At 37.0% G+C, this 20,274-nt stretch overlaps 1 protein-coding gene across 4 annotated transcripts in view; it reads right to left on the bottom strand.

Moving 5' to 3' along the window:
• Nucleotides 1-20,274, bottom strand: part of SYTL5 (synaptotagmin like 5) — a 220,945-nt gene that overhangs the window by 71,929 nt on the left and 128,742 nt on the right. For all 4 annotated transcript variants that reach the window (XM_032261633.1, XM_032261636.1, XM_032261634.1 and 1 more), the window contains one exon: nucleotides 1,701-1,910. In XM_032261633.1, the coding sequence (XP_032117524.1) occupies nucleotides 1,701-1,910 (210 nt within the window). The remainder of the gene's footprint in view (nucleotides 1-1,700; nucleotides 1,911-20,274) is intronic.

Below are 20,274 nucleotides of genomic sequence, written 5' to 3'. Positions count from 1 at the left end.
TAGTGGGGGTCGAGGGAAGTGGAGATGGCTAATAGGCATAAAAATAGTTAGAATGAATAAGATCTAGTATTTGATAGCATAACAGGGTGACTATAGTCTATAACAATTTAATTTTACTTATAAAATTAACCAAAAGTATAGTTAGTTTGTAATACAAAGGATGAATGCTTGAGGTGATAGATACCCCATTTAACCTGATGTAATTTTTACATATTGCAAGCCTATATCAAAACATCTCATGTACCTGATAAATACATATACTTGCTATGTACCCAAAAAAATTAAAAATTAAAGAAAAGAAAAAAAAACCCTACTTATCTAAATCCAGTATTAAAACATAGTTTGAATAGCACTATTCAGGATCACTTTTGGGAAACAGTGCGGGGAACATAACATTGGCTAAAAATGTAAGCACTGAATATAGGTGTCTTCAACAGAACAGTAGTCCTAATTCAGAGAAGCCGAAAATGAAAGGTAACATCTACTACCTCAGTATTCACTTTTCCTCCCAAGATAGCCTCTAAACTACCATAACAGGATGAGTTAATGAGGTGAAAAAACAAAACCCAACAAATTGGAGTGTGCCACTATCGCTTACTTCATTCACAGGAAAGGTAGATCAACTCTCAGCTGCCTTGAGATGAGATTATGAGGTGCCTCCCAGAGCAGAGGAAACAGACACTTGGAGGGAGAAAACATACCACTAGATTTAGGGGAAATTTCTCAAAAGGATGGGAGTAGTAAATACTGAATCAGACTAACTGGTTTAATTTAAGTGAGAAAACAATGACTCTTGGCTTTCACCCAAGTTGGCAACGTGAAATTTGTGCTCACTGCACTCCCATAGGCTAAACGGCAAATGGGAAGGTTCTCTCCCTTCGTTCTTTCTCAAGGAAAAGTGGGTTTGGAGGAAATTCAGGAACCATTCCTGCTTTACTTGTCAGCTGATGTGCAGAGCAGGCTGAACATGTGAGAATCATATTGTCAGTCACCTCAAATGTCTAAGAATGTCTCGCGGAATTGTCTGTGTCTTCTGAGGAGCCATGTGAAGTCAAGAGGGTCCCTGAGACAAGGATGCTCAGGGGCAGTTTTTAAATACAAAAAGAGTGGCCATGTGCAGTGGCTCATGCCTGTAATCCCAGCACTTTGGGAGGCCAAGGGTAGAGGACCAGCCTGGATAACACAGCAAGACCCTGCCTCTTAAAAAAAATTAGTTGGGAGTAGTGGTGCACACCTGTAGTCTCAGCTATTTGGGAGGCTGAGGTGAGAGGATCACTTGAGCCCAGGAAGTTGAGGCTTCAGTGAGCCATGATAACAGCCACTGCACTCCAGCCTGGGCGACACAATGAGATCCTTTCTCTAAAATAATAATATTAATAATAATAAAAATGAAAGAGATATGGTTCAGGGAGGCTTCCAATTTTGCAATACTTTGCAGTTTTTTTTAAAAAAATTCTTTCTGTATCTGCCTCTCTCTCTCTCTCTCTCTCTCACACACACACACACACACACACACACACACACACACATACATGCACACATGAGCCCTGACAAGGCATTGTTAAGCCTGTGTTTGGGCTGTAATTTCACCTGCACTCTCTATCCTTAAACTTAAAACACTCTTTTTCTCTCTTGCTTTCCCCACTCCAATCCCTTCAGTCATCAAACCTCCACTTTCCATGAAAAGGCAAGAAACTCACGCGATTTTGGCACAGACAGTGCACTTCCAGCTGCCATCCGGGCCTGCAACTCGACACTCTCTGCACACCCTCAGTGAGCAAGCCTGGCAAGGGTCTCCTCGGTCAAAGATTAGGCCCAGGTTTTTCTGACAGTGAACACAAACTCTGCTTGTCTCTTGTTGAGTTTTCCCACTTCTACGTTTTGCTTCTAAAAGTTCATTTTTCAGCTTCCTGAAAGGAGAGGAAAAAAAAGTCACTTAAAAAAAGGAGCAGAGATATCTACAATATCTAAAACAATGTCTAAAATAGATAGAATATTTACCTCAAATAAGACTGCTTTACATTGGGGACCACCATGCAGTCTCACTTAGAAGTTTGAAAAGGTGACTATTTGGTGTCCCTACTTTCAATTCCCATCTCTTTATTCATGAGATATTTTCATTTGGAAGAATATTTGAATCAAGGAATTAGAGCCAAATATTTCCAGGAAATAGAATTTCTCCCTCCAGAATCAAAAATCCTTTGATACCAGTAACTGAAAAAAGTTTATGTTTTACTTTTGAATTTTGACGTTCTCTACTAGCACTATTATTTTGCTGTTAGTATTTATTCACATTCTACTGTAACTTCTCTAGGATATCTTTGATACCACAACACTAGAGAGTATGGCCCCAGGTTAAAGGCATACATAGTACCTGGTTCTTTACCTGCCTGTTTACACAACTTGAAGCAAGAGTGTGAAATCAAACTCAGCATCATTGTAGGCACAATCTTCATGGGATCACTTAAGGAAAGTAACAAAGACACTGCCTACCATTTCAGTTAAGATCAGGCATATTAAGGGTGGTATGGCTATAGACTGCCTACCATTTCAGATAAAAAAAACTTCTGCTTAGCATTTGAAAGTTTCCAACAATTTCTGTTAGCCTATGGGCTTTGCTGTTAGACATGCCTATGTTTAAATCCAGGATCCATCATGAATAAACTGTCAAACTTCAATGACTTACCTGTTCAACCCTAGTCTCTTCATTTCTAAAATGACAGTAATAATATTCCTCCATAACTGTTGTAAAGATTAAACGAGATGACAAATGCAAAGTTATCAGCATGCTGCCTGGCACATAGGTTCTAAATAAATATTAGTTTCATGTCCTTTCTTTTACTACCTGACATGTAATTTACTTATCCATACTTTAGAAAACTGCTATTCCAAGTGTGGTCCTTGTTCCAGCAGCATCAACATCAACTGGGAACTTTTTAGGAATGCAGAATCTCAGGCACTGCCTTAGACCCTATTGGATCAGAATCTACGTTCTAACAAAATTTTCAAGTGATTAGAGTTTGAGAAGCATAGCTTTAGCAAATTCAGTCTCAAATTTGGTTATATATTAGAATCACTTTGTAAAGATTTTAAAAATACTGATTCCCAAATCTCACTCCCATAGATTCTAACATAATTAGCTTTGGATGTGGCCTAGGTAATGGGATTTTTAAAAGCTTATTGCCAAATTCAGAAAACTCTGCTCCAGAAGACAGGTTCTTTCTCACTTACATGCTTCACAAACATGTCATTCCTTTGTGCTACTGAGCCAATCTCTTCTTCAACAGAGAATGTCTATGTTGCAGGAAAAAAAATTGAAAATCATCCCACACATTTTATACCATCATCTTTTACATTTGTGGTATTAAACTTTGTCATGCCTATCTAGACTAGCATCTTCCCAAAGGCAAGAACAAAGGCCTTAGTTTATTGTATATACTGCTCAGGGTCTAATTCCATGCTAGGTTATAAAGCAGTTGAATATTTAAAGCTACTTATTATTTCTTTTGTTCTTTCAAACTAACTTGTGAAGTATTATAAGACTCATATTAAAAATGATAAGCAGCAATACAGATGGAATCAGAAACCAGGTCATTTATTTCCCAGCCTGATGAAAGAGTCATAAAAGGAGAATTTTCAAACTGTAGGGAAAATTTTTAAAATATTTGGCTTAATGTTTCATTTATTCATCCAACAAGCACTTATAGTGTGCCTACACTGTGCTAGGCATTCTGGTATTGAGAAAAAAATGAGTCTAAACAGAACATCTACTAAGAATTATGATTACTCTTTATGTTAGTTAAGGAGACAAATGATGCACGATGACTCATGTGTTGCAACAGGCAGCCATACTAAACACTTTTACATCCCCACCAAGTTTGTGATAATTTGTTATAGCAGCCACAGGAAATGGATATACCCTCGATTTCGCCTCATTTCTTGCAGAGCACAACAGTCCTGGGCACAACACATCCAATTCTCTGGGCTTTCGGTTTTTTGACCTGCTCAATCTTCTTTGACCTCCGTGTTCATGTGCACCATTCACTCTCATGAAGAAACCCTGGAACTTGTCATCTCTAGAAATTGTTATATCTAAAATCATGAATTTCAACACCTTTGAAACTATTATTCGGTTCTAATGAGTACATCACTTTCTCATTATCCATCAATTGTCCTCTCAGCCTCACTTCCCCTTGGAGCCAGAGCAGAAGGAACCCTGCCTGGGATTGTGCATCTCCTACCCTACAAACATCCTGGAGGCAGAAGATCACCTTTTTAAACATTCATGTGGATTAAACAGAGTGAGAAGACATCAGCAGCCTTACGTTATCAGTTTCATATGGAGAAATGGTAATGACAACAGAAAGGAGACCTCTTTGTCCTATCACCAAACATTTCAAGCAATGATGCATAGCTTTTCTCTTTCCTTTCCTTCAACATAAGCAGGCACATGTCCTTAGCAGGATAAGAGAAAAGGGAAACAGAAGTAAAAGAAGAGGAAACGAAAACCTTTATTCCTTCCCTGTGGGCCATTGCAGTGGCTTGAAGTGCTGTGTGAATTTGGAGGCATATGGGAAGGAGATTGAAATGAATAACAATGAATGATTAAAAAATGTGTAAAATAGAATACTTGCCTCAATAAGGCTGCATTAAACTGGGGATCACCATGCAATCGCACTTAGAATTTTGAAAAGGTGCCTATTTGGTGTCCCTCCTTTCAGTTCCCTTCCAATCTCCTCTCCACAGAATAATAAATGTCATTAGTCAATACTCTTTTAAAATATTTCTGAATTCATGTGGGTCCCCTGCTTAAAACCAACCAGTAGTTTTATGTTATATTTTGAATGAAATCTATACCCTTTTCCCATAGTCCTTAAAGATCTGCCTAATCTACTCCCTCTTCCTCTGGATAGGAGATAGGATTCAGCAACATGATTCTACTTAAAGTTTCATAAATATGCCAAGTTCTTTCCCATTTCAGGGGCTTTGAACATGCTTTTTTCTCAGCTGAGAATGCCTTCCCTCCATACTCCATCACCCAACACAGTAGTCATTAGTCTACTCACTAAACACTTTCCATTCTCCTTACTTCTGAAAGCAAGTTGAAATTGCACATTCCTGCCCTCTTGGCATTAGATGTCATCATGTGACTCACACTGGCCATTGAAATGTGGTAAGTAATCCCAGGTAAAAGCTTTAAAATCAAGAGCAGGGTTCACCACACACCTTTTTTTTTTTTTTTTTTTTTTTTCATAGAGAATGGCAATATTCCAAATAGTGTCTCCTCTGCAAGTCTGGATCCTGGTCTGAGGATGCCATGAAGTAGAGTCCCCAGACATCCTGTTAGGAACATGTGGCATGAGTGAGAAAATCTTCATTGTTTCAAGCCATTAAGAGTTTGGAGTTGCTACTGCAGCATCTCTTAACTTATCTTGACTGATAAACACACAAGTTAATTCTTAATCTGGCTGGCTCCCACTTACTTTTTAAAATTTTAGTTTTACTGCTGCTTGCCTAGGGAGATTTTCTCTGACCACCGAATCTACAGCAGCTTCACATTCTTTAATTTTCTTTGGTGCTGTATAGATGCATTTATGTTAACATATAAATTGGTAATCTGTATGTAGTTGAAATTTGTAAAGACTGAAAAGATTAACAATCTTGATCGTTGTTGAATGATAGAATTTTTTCATTTCTATATTCTAGTGATATATTGGATGTTTTTTTTTCTGTTCCATCATAAAAAATGTAACATGTATTAAAAAGACTTCTTGCTTTATCATCACATAGACACATTTCTTTCAAATCAGGAATTGCTTTCATTAAAATTCTTCTCACATTTGTGTGGCATTATTTTCTTGTGTTATCTTGTCTAGACCAAATTGTACTGAACACCTTTTTACACCAAACAAAATAGGAATTTTAGAATGGAAGCAATTAGCTGCCTTGAAGAGGAAGCCATGAATAAACAATTTATAAAGTATCTTTAATTCCTTACTCCTTTTAAACAAGGCCCAAGAGATACAATGAGCAAGCAAGGATTACACAGAGGCCCAGAGCATAGGGTTCTAAAGTCAGAGTGCCTGGGTTCAAGTCCTGGCCATTTATTTCCTCTGAGAACTTAAGGCAATTATGTAACATCTCTGTGTCTCAAGACTTAAGGAGACTTAACCACTTTGTATCTCAAAATATTTCCTCTGTAAAAACAGCCTCACAGTGTTGTTGTGAGCATTAAGTAAGACAATGCTTGTAAGTGTTTAGCACAGCTTGACACATAATAATTATGGAATAGACAATTATGTGTCTCCCAATATCTGTTCTCCTTTTCTTCTTTATTAGTGGAACATCTAGCTAGACTCATGGCCATTCAGAATAAAAACTAGATTTCTCAGTATTTCTTGCAGTTAGGTTTTGTCATGATACTAAACGCTGGCCAGTGGAATGCCATCAGAAATGATATAACTCTAGGTCATGCCTTTAATGAAATAGGGAGGATCCCTTTCTCTTGACCCCTTCCCCCCTCCCAGAATCTGGGATGAGAACATAAGAATGAATCATTCTGGATCAAGAGCTAAACTTTCAACATGGTGGAGCAACAAAAGATAGGGAGTTCAGACCCACTTTAATGGGGCCCCCGTAACAATACCACAAACCCACAAATCAACCCAGACTTTTACATTAGACAGGAATATGTTGCCATCTTAAGTCATGATTATAATTGGTCTCTGTCACCTGCAGCTAAACCTATTTCCCAATAAATACAATAAGAACTCAGGAAATATTAACTTGTATTCTTTCTTCCACTTGCAGAAATGTTGCTGTCAGATTTTGCTTCAGTGTCTGACATAATGTCTGCAAGCTAAACACTTCTTTAGAGCTAGTGTTGCATATTCCATTAAGAGAGCAAGGCCACAGTGACTGACAAAATCTATTTTCAACAATGAGAAAAAAATCACTAAAATAATATATGCGGACAGAATAATGTTATAGCAGCTTGATTCTAATGCCTGCACTGCTCCTTGCACTCCCATATTTTGTAAGATTCAGGGACAATGACATCAACACTATGTTATTTCATATTTGCCTCAGGAAAATCTTGGGCTAACCAGACCTTCTCTCTGTACTCTGATTATAAAAAGTTTGCACTTTGATTTTGTCTGTAGCTTCCACATGCAGTACCTATTATTAAAACCTAAATTTCACAACACTTAGCCACTTAATAACAGGCACTTTACTTTACGTGTTAATATGGCTTCGCTGTGTCCCCACCCAAATCTCATCTTGAATTTCAGCTCCCATAATTCCCATGTGATGTGGGAGAGATCCGTGCGTGGGAGGTAATTGAATCATTTGGGTGGATCTTTCCCATCCTATTCTGATGACAGTGAGATCTCATGAGATTTGATGCTTTTATAAAGGGGAATTTCCCTGTGCAAGTTCTCTTGTCTGCCACCATGTGACGCGTGCCTTTCACCTTCCACCATGATTGTGAGGCCTCCCTAGCCATGTGGAACTGTGAGTCGGTTAAGCCTCTTTCTTTTGTAAATTGTGCAGTCTCAGGTATGTCTTTATCAGCAGCATGAAAACAGACTAATAAAGTAAATTGGTACTAGTAGAGTGGGACACTGCTGAAAAGATACCCAAAAATGTGGAAGCAAATTTGGAACTGGGGAACAGGCAGAGGTTAGGACAGTTCAGAGGGCTCAGAAGAAGACAAGAAAATGTGACAAACTTTGGAACTCCCTAGAGATCTGTTGAATTGCTTTGACCGAAATGCTGATAATGATATGAATAATGAAATCCAAGCTGAGGTGGTGTCAGATGGAGATGAGGAACTTGTTGTGAACTGGAGCAAAGGTGAATGTTATTATGTTTTAGCAAAGGGACTGGCAGCATTTTGCCCCGCCCTAGAGATTTGTGGAATTTTGAACTTGAGAGAGATGATTTACAGTATCTGGGGGAAGAAATTTCTAAGCAGAAAGGTATTCAAGAGGTGACTTGGGTGCTGTTCAAAGCATTCAATTTTAGAAGGGAAACAGAGCATAAAAGTTTAGAAAATTTGCAGCCTGACAATGCTACAGAAAAGAAAATCCCATTTTCTTAGGATAAATTCACACAGGCTGCAGAAATTTGCGTAAGTAACAAGGAGCCAAATGTTAATCACCAAGGCAATGGAGAAAATGTCTCCAAGGCATGTAAGAGACCTTTGGGGCAGCCCTCCCATCACAGGCCCAGAGGAAAAAATGGTTTCATGGGCCGGGCCCAGGGTCTCTAGGCTGTGTGCAGTCTAGGGACTTGGTGCCCTGCATCTCAGCTGCTCCAGTTGTGGTTGAAAGGGGTCAACATAGAGCTCAGACAATGGCTTCAAAGGATGCAAGCCCCAAGCCTTGGCAGCTTCCCCATGGTATTGAGCCTGTAAGTGCACAGAAGTCAAGAATTGGGGTTTGGGAACCTCCACATAGATTTCAGAGGATGTATGGAAATGCCTGGATGCCTAGGCAAATGTTTGCTGCAGGGGCAGGGCCCTCATGGAGAACCTCTATTAGAGTAGTGTGGAAGAGAAATATGGGGTCAAAGCCCCCACACAGAGTCCCTACTGGGGCACTACCTAGTGAAGCTGTGAGAAGAAGGCCACTGTTCTCCAGACCCCAGAGTGGTAGATTCTCTGATGGCTTGTGCCATGTGCCTGGAAAAGCCACAGACACTCAACACCAGTCTGTGAAGGCAGGAGGGAGGCTGTATCCTGCAAAACCATGAGGGTGGAGCTGCCCAAGACCATGGGAATCCACCTCTTGCATCAGTGTGACCTGGATGTGAGACATGGAGTCAAAGGAGATCATTCTGGAGCTTTAAGATTTGACTGCCCCACTGGATTTCAGACTTGCATGGGGCCTGTAGCCCCTTCATTTTGGCCAATGTATCCCATTGGGAATGGCTGTATTTACCCAATGCCTGTAACCATTGTATCTAGAAAGTAACTAACTTGCTTTTGATTTTACAGGCTCATAGGTGGAAGGGACCTGCCTTGTCTCAGATGAGACTTTGGACTGTGGACTTTTGAGTTAATGCCGAAATGAATTAGGACTTTGGGGAACTGTTGGGAAGGTATGATTGGTTTTGAAATGTGAGGACATGATATTTGGTAGGGGCCAAGGGTGGAATGATATGATTGGGCTGTGTTCCCACCCAAATTTCATGTTGAATTGTAGTTCTCATAATTTCCATGTGTTGTGGCAGGAACCTGGTGGGAGATAATTGAATCATTTGGGTGGGTCTTTCACGTGCTAGTCTCATGATAGTGAATAAGTCTCATAATATCTGATGGTTTTATAAAGGGGAGGTTCCCTGCACAAGTTCTCTTCTCCTGTCTGCCACGATGTGAGATGTGACTTTCACCTTTCACCTTGACTGTGAGGCCTCCCCAGCCATGTAACTGTGAGTCCATTAAGCCTCTTTCTTTTGTAAATTGTCCAGTCTCAGGTATGTCTTTATGAGTAGCATGAAAATGGACTAATACACATGTCATACCATTGCTTTGACAAGAACACATGGAAATACATTATGATTCCCATTTTGTAGATAAGAAAGTAGAATCTCCGAGAGGTAACTTGTGGGTCACAGAGCTATTAAATAAGGATGTCAGGATTCAGACCCAGGTTTTTATATTCCAAAATCTGCACTCTTCCCATACATAAGGATCCTCTCACTGACTCTCAATATATTAAAATATTTTTGCTTAGAAAAGACCCTGTATTTATTAATGACTGTTGTTTCTTTCCTAGCTGTGCAAAGCCATGCTGAGCATACTCAAAGTTAAGCCTCAGTGAACATATAAGGTCTCTTCTGCCTGCCCTGCTTCTTTCAACATGTGGCATCTGCCCAAATTGGATCTTATCATGAAGTCTCTCATGATAAACATTCCCCAACAGAGCCATTCTTCAACAACATGACTCTATCTTAATACATTTTATATAACTTTTGATTGATTTTCAAATCAAAGGCTATTAAAAGAATCAAGACTCTCTGAGAACTGGGAAAAAGTTTTGCCTAGATAAAAATCTGCTTAAGAGAAAGTAACAAGGAGTTGGAGTAAAAGAACACTTGTTTAGATAAAGAAGTCTTGTGAATTCTGCCAATTTCATGTTTAGTAATAGTCTCAAGGAAAGAGAGCATTGTGAAATCTTCATATCTGCAGAAGACACTTCCTGGTATTAAAAAGCTTGGCTCATAGGAGTATGCTGGAAAGCCTCACAAAACCATGTCAACAGGCAATTGACAAAACAACAAACAAACAAACAAAACAAAACCAAAACAAAAAACCCAAATAAAAAAAATGAACAAAAAAGGAGAAATAATACTGAAAGTAACAATTTTAGGGAAAATAATTAAAACCACCGAAATACAAGGAAGAACTTAACCAATCCTTTTCAACCCAAGAGAATCAATGACTTACTACAGATTCTCCAAAAACATTAAATGTCTTCATATATGCAAAGGGACAATGACTCAAGCATTCATTCTGAATTATTTTTAAAAAGGACGATGGAGACAAAACAGTAAACATTCTCTGTCCCTGTAAGGTAATGCTGATAGTGACCTCTGTCAAACTTTGCCTGACATCTCACCCTTGCTTAGATTCTTCTCCTTCCCTGTGTTGCTTTCCCTACTAGTAGTTTATGGCTTCTCTTTAATAAATCACTTGCACACAAATCATGAGCTCAAGGTCTACCTCTGAGGGAACCCAACCTAAGACAGGGATCTTATAAATTATATGAGAAAGACAGCACATTACAATTCCAAAGGAGTCAGGAATCACTACACTTTGATACCTTGCTGTTTATTAACTATAGTCTTAAAATCATAGCAGAAATTTATCTCATATGTAATTAGCAAACCAACCTTCTCAAATGGAGGCATCTTAAAATAACTATTGTCTCAATTTCCTGGCCCATCAAGGAATAAGAATGTGTTTTGCTAATTTGAAACCCAAAGAGTATCTTGCTTGATTATCAAAAACATCGGAAAGTCTTATTATCAATATGATAAATCACTCAGAAAAAGTGGAGATGGAGATAGAATCAGTACAGCAAGAAGTAGGAAAGCTGCATTTCTTTTAAAAACAGCCAAGATAAAATGCTGGGCTTTTAAAAATATTTACGATCACAATGCAATGATAGAATTGACTTGATGGAAGAAAATTGGACATTCATACAAAAAAAAAAATCCTGACACTTTAAAGAGAACATGTTGCTCTTGAAAAATTCTTTTTTTTTCCCTTTTCTTTTTTCCCATTTATTTGAAAAATTCTTTTAAACCACTTCTGCTGTTGAATATGGACACGTACTAGAGGATTTCCATTTTAATTTTTATAGATATGTAGCTGAAATTTATTTCTAAAATGACTCTAAATTGAATTCTTGCAAAATAAATATGGTGGGGAAGGGGTTATATGTTCAGCAAAGGCAGTTATCAGTACTCATTTTTTCCCATTTTACCTTTTTAGGTGATACTTATGGGGATTCACATTTTCATACATAAAAGTTATTACAAAACACTTCAAGCAGTTTTCCTAGTTGTCAGTATCAGTACATGATACAAGAAATGTTGTCATCATTTATCTGAAATTTGTTGGATATGAATATAAAGTTTCCTTTATGTGTTGTTCTTTCATTGTATGCTTCACCAAAAACCATCACTGGCAATTAATTACAAACTTTCAGATTCTATGAAAGGAAGATGAAATTTGTGCTAAGCAATAAACAATCTGATCCACAAGATGCATGGTCTTAATTGAATTGATTTTCCCAGATTGGTGGTTTTTAAATTTAAAGGAAATATTAATCAATATATGAATCACAATATAAGACAGAGGATTTAAGAATGAGAATGTTCATGGAAAGAAGAAGAAATAGTTAAGAAAAACCTTGCACATTCATGTTATTTGGAAAAAACTTATGTCACAAAATCTTATCCGGCCAATAAAAATGCTTACAAATAATTTTTAATGACATAAAAATGTTCAAGAAATAATGTAAAACAAAAATAAAGGATAAAATTTGCATATATACTGTATATGTAAATTTCCAACTATGTAAAAATTGCATATATATATATATAAACACACACACACACACACACACACACACACACATACAAGTGAAAGAAAGGAAATTCAAGGCAAATGGAGACTATTTACCTCTGGGAAGTGGAATTCTACGTGAGACTTTAATGTTCATATTATATGGTTATCTAATTTTGTATAATAAGCCCATTGATTCTATATTGAAAATATGTATCAGAAGATATTAAACGTTTGTTTAAGTGGATTGAGGTTTTTGCTATTTTAAAAATTGCAGACATTGATGCCCTTTATAAATCCTAGGACAATACTGGGATTAAAAACTTTAAAAAATTGTTTGCTGTGTAAACATTTTGTTAATTTAGTTATTTGCATTAAATATTTAAATTATGCTTAATTCCTCTGCAATAAAAGAATAATTATAAACATTATGAAATGCATGTTAGCCTGATCTTATTATAAATTTAAATTGGTTAAACTATAACTGCTATTCATATAGGAACATTCTTATTAGATTACTGTTTATATAAAATGGTCATCTGCCTGAAATCTAAAATGTTAGATGTGACATTTTTATTAGTGAAGTTTTTACTTATATTATTTTCTTAGGAATGAAATACCGATTTCTCCAAGGATATAGTTGATATTAGATATTCCCTTATGAACTGACTTATCTTTGAGGGGGTGGGTCTTCTTTACTCCCCTTTCCAGCCCCAACATTCAGCCATGTTCTGGATTACATGGGCTTTATTGTTCTGTTTCTGCAATTTACAGTGAAAGGGAATGGTACTTTCTTGGGATGTGAGTGTCAATTAACCCCTGCTTCCCAGAGGCATGTTTTCTACACCAATTCTGGCTAGAGACAATACACAAAGAAGGGAAAGGGTAGTAAAATAGGAACATGGAGGAAAGTAAAAGATATACAGAGGACCCTTTAACAACATAGGTTTGAACTGCCCTGGTTCATCTATACAAGGATTTTAAAATATAAGCACCGTCAGCTCTCTGTAATCTTGAGTTTCAAAGAAAGATTGAAAACACAGTATTTGTGGGATATGAAACCCACATTTACAGTGGACCAACTCTCCCTATACACAGTTTCCACAAGGCCAACGGTAGCCTTGAGAATGTGGGAATTTTGGTATACACCAATGTCCTGAAACCAATCCCCAGCCTATACTGAACATCTCTTTATATCGACTCTCTCCACATATAGATATATATGTAGAGAGAAAGCCTATCTCTCTATACATTTCTATGTATAATCTAGGTATTTGAAATAATGTAAATATAATAATATGAATATAATACAGACACATTAATAATTTGAAATAATATAGATATCTATATAGAGACTTATATAGATACAAATAATAGATATACTCTAAGTTGACAATCTTACTTATGACTATGGTGACCTATTATTTCAAACCTCCCAGAAAATGTTCTAAAATAGCTAGAAGAAAATAATTCTAATGTTTCTTACATAAGGAAAAGATAAATATTTAAGGTGATGGATATCACAATTACACTGATTTAACCTTTACAAATTATATTAATGTATGAAATTATCACATGTACCCTGAAAATGTGTGCATCTATTATGTATCAATACAACATAAAATGCAAAAAAACATTAAAAATGGTCCAGCAAATTTATTTATTTGGACAAACCAATGTTTAACATGTTTCTGAATATCAGGTATTTGTGGCCCGGTGCCTATGGTGAGCCTTACAAGTAAAACTTCCTTGGAGAAAAATGCTGTAGAATCAAAATTTAAGTTAGTTTCCCTAAATGTAATTATATATTGAAATTAGTAAGATCTTTGCTAGGAAAACATCCAAAGTTTAAGGCAGATCTGGATTTTTTTTGTTCATTTCTCTATGACTAATTAAGAATTTGAATTCCATTAGGGAGCCAGTATGTTCATGCTGGGAGTTTATCTTAATCCATTAAGAAGCTTTGTGGCAATTCTATTAGGATTAAACTAAAGTGTTTACCAAACTAGAAGTCCAGTCCAACAGTTCTCCTCATGTTTTATGGGGACAATGAGTCTTGAGGCTTTTGAGAAGGTCAAACTAATTTTGTTCTTAGTGGTAGAGTGATAAGATTTGGAAAAACAAACAAATGATCAAACACTTGTAGTGTATTAAAAGGGTATTATTGCTTGGTGCTTAGACTCCCTGACTTCCAGGCTGAATATATAATTCTTGAAATCACTTCAAATCCATTTGAACCAAATATTTAACTTATCTGCAGGATTCCAAATAAGCAATTTGAATACACACTCCCCTCCTGATTCTCTTTCCTTCTCTTCCCCAGCACTGAAATGATGAAATCAATCACATTAAGAGAAAACCATAAGGTGAATGGAAGTTACTAGGCTGAGGTCTGTGGTCTCTTGAAAATACTAAGTTCTGGCTTGTTTAGTGGCCCATTTCAGCTGAGACAGCCTTACAGAAGAAAACAAAATACATTTGCACACTGGTTTTCAGTCAGCATCAGGAGTAGAACAATTTAAGGAATTCTTGTCAGTTTTCAGTGTACAAGAGCAATGGCTCAATAAATGTCATAGTAACTTTGGATAATGCCAAGCAACTTAGAGGTCAACACTGTCAGTAAACACCAGGCTAAGAAAATGATTTCTGTCTTATTCAATTTCTTTGATAGCTATTAGGAAGGTTGTGGGTAGACTTTCAATAGGGTCTGAATAGGTGCAGTCCTGGCATAAGCATCATAACAAGGAAAGGGTAGAAGTATGGAATGAGGCAACCTCAGCTCTGTTGTTTCCCAGCGGAAAAATTATTTAGTCTCTCTACAGTTCAAGTGCCATAGCTGTAGTACACTATAGTACTACCTACTTCAGAGATTACATGGGGATTAAGTGAGGAAACATTTGTGAATTGGATAATACATTCTGTGGTGTGAGGTAGGCATTGTATAGTTTGATGTCTATTTTTTTCTGGGCCCCCTGCAAGGTCAGATAAAATTTTCAGAGGTTAAAAGTGGCCTAAGAGTTGAATGTGGCTTCTGGAGCCAGGCTGCAGGGCTAGAACTCACAGTTCTGCCACTTACTAGTTGTGCAAACATGGACGAGATATTTAACTTTGAACTGTCGGTTCCTCATCTGTAAATGGGGATATTAATAGTCCCTAACTCATGGGTAAAATGAATTTATATCCTTTCCTTTACAATGCTGTAGAATCTTCCATTTCTTGGCATTTTCTATGCCTCCAGATTTACTTGACTGTTATTCTACTAGAGGCAACAAAACACATTTAAGTTGTTTCAGAACATGAGCTACTACAGATTGGGTGAGGCATAATCTGGAGGTGGTGAAACCCTGTGACATCTAATCTCACAGACAGGTGGCCCGTGCTCCATCTCTAATAGACATCTCTATCCCAACTCTAATTTCTTGGACTACAGATATTCTGTTTCTTCCTGAGATGCCTATCAGGACTTTTGGGTATATGTAGCTATTTCCAAGGCGAGAATCAACAAAGATATTGTCTCAAACACCAAAGATCAGTAAACTGGATCAAATCCAGTCCCCCGCTTATATTGGTAAATTAAGTTTTATTGGAACAAAACCACTTCCTTTTCTTTTAAAAAACATATTGTCTATTGCTGTTTTTATACTGCAATGGCAAAGTAGTTGTAATGGAGAACATATCGCCTATAGAGCCTAAAATATTTACTATCTGGCCATTTACAGAAAACATTTGCTAACTCCTAGTCTATTTCATGGATAAAGCCCAATCCATGATTGTGAACTCCTTAGATGTGTCTCTGCTCATCTCCATTAGGCCAAAAATAAAAACAGCACTTGGACCATAGAAGGTGCTCAACAAACATTGATTAATTCTGACTTTTGAGGATTGTACAGTGCTTTTGTCTACATATAACAGAAAATCAAATTCAAATTGCTATAAATAATAAGAAAACATATGGCTTAAATAACGGTCTCAGAGGTGTGGTGGATTCTAGTGTATCAGGATGCTGACGAAAATTTTCTGCCATTCTTTTGGCTCAGCTTTGTTGACATGCTAGTTTTTGTCCTTAATGTCAACTGGGATTATATGTTTCATTGAACATGTCAGTGGAAAAAGGACCTTCGATAAAATCTGGACTATATGTCTGAGTGGATCATGTTTGGCCTCATGTCCACCTCCATACCAATGATAGTTTCCAGAGGATTATCAGTATTGGTATGGTTAATTATTTAAAAATTCACTGCTATTTACACACCTACAGTGAACTCATTTTTGACAAAAGTGCAAAGAACATACACTGGGGAAAAGACAGTCTCTTCAATAAATAGTGCTGGGAAAACTGGATATCCATATACAGAAGAATGAAACTAGACCCTATCTCTTACTGTATAGAGAAATCAAATCAAAGTCATTTAAAGATTTAAATCTAAGACCTCAAACTATGAAACTACTACAAGAAAACATTGCAGAAAATCTCTAGGACATTGGTTTGGGCAAAGACTTCTTGAGAAATACCCCAAAAGCATGGGCAATCAAAGCAAACATGAACAAATAAGATCATATCAAATTAAAAAGTTTCTGCAGAGCAAAGGATATAGTCATCAAAGAGACAACCCACGGAATGAGAGAAAATATCTACAAACTACCCTTCAGACAAGGGATTAATGACCAGAAGACATAAGGAACTCAAACAACTCTGTAGGAAAAAAATCTAATAATCAGATCAAAAAATGGGCAAAAGATTTAAATAGACATTTCTCAAAAGAAGACATACAAATGGCAAACAGGCCTATGAAAAGGTGCTCAACAACATTGATCATCAGATAAATGCAAGACAAAACTACAAGGAGATCATTTTACCCCCGTTAAAAAGGCTTTTATTCAAGACAGGTAATAACAAATGCTGGCAAGGATGCAGAGGAAGAGGAACTTTCATACACTGTTGGTGAAAATGTAAATTAGTACAATCACTATATAGAACAGTTTGGAGGTTCCTCAAGAAACTACAAATTGATCTACCATATGATCCAGCAATCCCACTCCTAGGTATATACCCAAAAGAAAGGAAACTGGTATATCGAGGAGATCTTCATGCCTATGCTTGTTGTGGCACTGTTCACAATAACTAAGATTTGGAAGCAGCCTAAGTGTCCTTCAACAGATGAATGGATAAAGAAAATGTTGTACATATACACAATGGAGTACTATTCAGCTATAAAAAAGAATGTGATCCAGTCATTTGCAACAACATGAATGGAACTAGAGATCACTATGTTAAGTGAAATAAGCCTGGCACAGAAAGACAAACTCCATATGTTCTCACTTATTTGAGGGATTTAAATATCAAATCATTGATCTCCTGGACATAGATAGTAGAAGGATGGTTACCAGAGTCTGGAAAGGGTAGTATGGGGCTGGGGTGAGGGAAGCGGGGATGGTTAATGGGTCCAAAAAAGTAGAACGTATGAATTAAGACCTATTCTTTGATAGCATAGTATGGTCGCTATAGTCAACAATAACTTAATGATATATTTTAAAGTAAAGAATTTAATTGGATTATTTGTAAGTCAAAGGATAAATGCTTGAGGAGATGGATACCCCATTCTCCATGTTGTACTTGTTTCACATTGCATGCCTGTATCAAAACATCTCATGTACCCCATAAATATATACCTACTATGTACCCACAAATATTTGAAACAGTTTTTTTTTTTAAATTTTTTGAGATGGATTCTTGCTCTGTAGCTCAGGCTGGAGTTCAGTGGTGTGATCTTGGCTCACTGCAACTTCTGCTTCCCAGGTTCAAGGGATTCTCCTGCCTCAGCCTCCAGAGTAGCTGGGACTACAGTCACGTGCCACTACACTCAGTTAATTTTTTGTATTTTTTAGTAGAGAGGGGGTTTCACCATGTTAGCCAGGATGGTCTCTATCTCCTGACCTCGTGATCCGCCCACCTCAGCCTCCCAAAGTGTTGGAATTACAGACGTGAGCCACTGCGCCAGGCCTAAAACATTTTTTAAAAAATTTAAAAAAATTGTGAGAAAAAAATTTTAAAAAAGAAAACCACTGCTAGAGCTGAATAAAACTTAGATTTGGATAGAAAGGAAGAAAAGAGAAATGTATGTTGTAAGGCAACCAATAGAGTCTACCACTGAGGCAAGCCCAAGTGTAGGTGCCAAAGGAAACATACGTGCAAATATGTTTTCATGCATGGTAGTCAAATAGAAATGATGTCCCCTTAGTGAGAATAAAGCTCACAATATACTGCTGAAATGGAATAGTCACTAATAAGTTGAGGATTTTTAACTATAGGTCAATATCACAAAGTAGATATTTAACAGTAGTTGTTTTTAGGTGTGGGAGATCAAATAGAGTAAAAATCTGTTAATGAGAATTTTTTGGGGTAGATATTATGACCCACGTACAGTTACATGTTAGTCTGAGTTCTTTTGAAGTGAAAAGTAATTTAAGGTAGGAAATAATCAACAATGATTTCCATTTTGTGCTTCCAAATTGTCAGTATTTTTAATTCATTTGCAATAATTGTTGATAGCTCAATTTCATTCACAACATTTCTTTTTTTCTTCATTGCAGTAAAGCTGTCAATAAATTTGAGTGACTTGTTCTCCATAGAGAATGTTAAAAATACTCTCACCCTCTAACAGTGAAAACCTGTGTCTAGCTATCTTCTACCATTCCTTCCTACTTAGTCTGAAGGAGAAGAATATATGTAAATGAACTTAAAATGCAATGGTAGTAGGCAGGTACCTATTTCCCAGCTGATGATTTATTCCTGGAGGTAATTATCAGGCTTGTCATGTGCCTTCTGGGTGTGGAGCAGTAAAGCTGTCAATAAATTTGACTGACTTGTTCTTCATAGAGAACGTAAAGGTGGAGCACCTTTATGAGTCCCCAGAGACCAGTCCTACCTTAATCAATGCCATACTTTAGTGGGTATGTGGACTGTGAAGCATATTTGGGTGTCAGGCCTAAAATATTGATTCAGTAAAATTTTTACAGTTTTTCACTCCTCTACTTTTTTTTTTTAATCTCAAAGGACAACCTGTTCAAACAAATAAACATGCAAACAAACAATAAATCCACTGCTTCTTAAACTCCAGTTTACTAACTTTTCAGAAGTGTATTCTTTGTAATCTTTATAAGTCTAAAAAAATTATTTGGTTTCCATTTTCTTCTGAAAACTGATTAGTACAGTCTGAAGGTGGTTTTGTGATTCATGGTAAACAGCCAAAATATAGTTGACCTATATTTGCCAATGTGAAAAGGACTTTTCACATTTCAAAGGCAAGCACAAATGTTCACCTTCTGTGTGAAACCATTGCTTCAATTTCTATGTTATTCATAATTAATTACTTCTTCCTTTAGACTACCCCAAAAATATCAATTTATACCTCTGTAGCATGATGAAAAGTATTGTAATAGCAAGCACCAAAGTTTACTGCTGTAATAAAATCTGTTACCCACCTAAATTTCTTGTGTTGATGGTTTTGGAGGATATCAAGGAAAAAGGACTATGTTCTCTGGCCTGGCAAAGACAAAAGTAAGGAATAGCCATAAGTGGTGAGATGCAAGGAGAGAGGAGAGTTCAACAGAAGCAGGGATACAGAGCCAGGATGAGCTATACAATTCACAAAAGTGTAGGAATGGGGGCTATAGTCAGTTTTATATAAATTCCTGAGATAGTTAAGGAATCTGTGTGAACTTAACTAGACCACTGGGTGCCCAGATACTTTGTTAAACATTATTTCTGGATGTTTCTGTGAGGTTGTTTCTGTATGAGATTAACATTTGAATCAGCAGACTGAGTAAAGCAGGTTGCCCTCCCCAATATGGATAGGCCTCGTCTAATCTGCCGAAGGTCTGAATAGAGTAAAAAGCTGAGTAAGAATGAATTTTCTCTGTCTTCAAGCTGGAACATCAGATTTCCCTTGCTTTTGGCCATCAGACTTGGACTGGAACTTGTACCATCACCTCTCCCAGTTCTCAGGCCTTTAGACTCAGACTCAAATTATACCATCAGCTGTTTCAGGCATCCACTGTGGGTCTTGGAACATATTCCCTGTGGATAGGAGGGACTACTGTACTATGGTATATTTTCTACATTCACAATTGAACAAGATGCTAAATTTTATTTAAGCCTGATAAAAATAAAAGTATCATTTTTCCTTAAGTTCACA

This window comes from Sapajus apella, unplaced genomic scaffold (genome assembly GCF_009761245.1).
Source record: "Sapajus apella isolate SASKATOON/1434 unplaced genomic scaffold, GSC_monkey_1.0 scaffold125, whole genome shotgun sequence".
Classification (NCBI taxonomy): Eukaryota; Metazoa; Chordata; class Mammalia; order Primates; family Cebidae; genus Sapajus; species Sapajus apella.
This window is presented reverse-complemented; position numbering and strand designations above follow the sequence as displayed.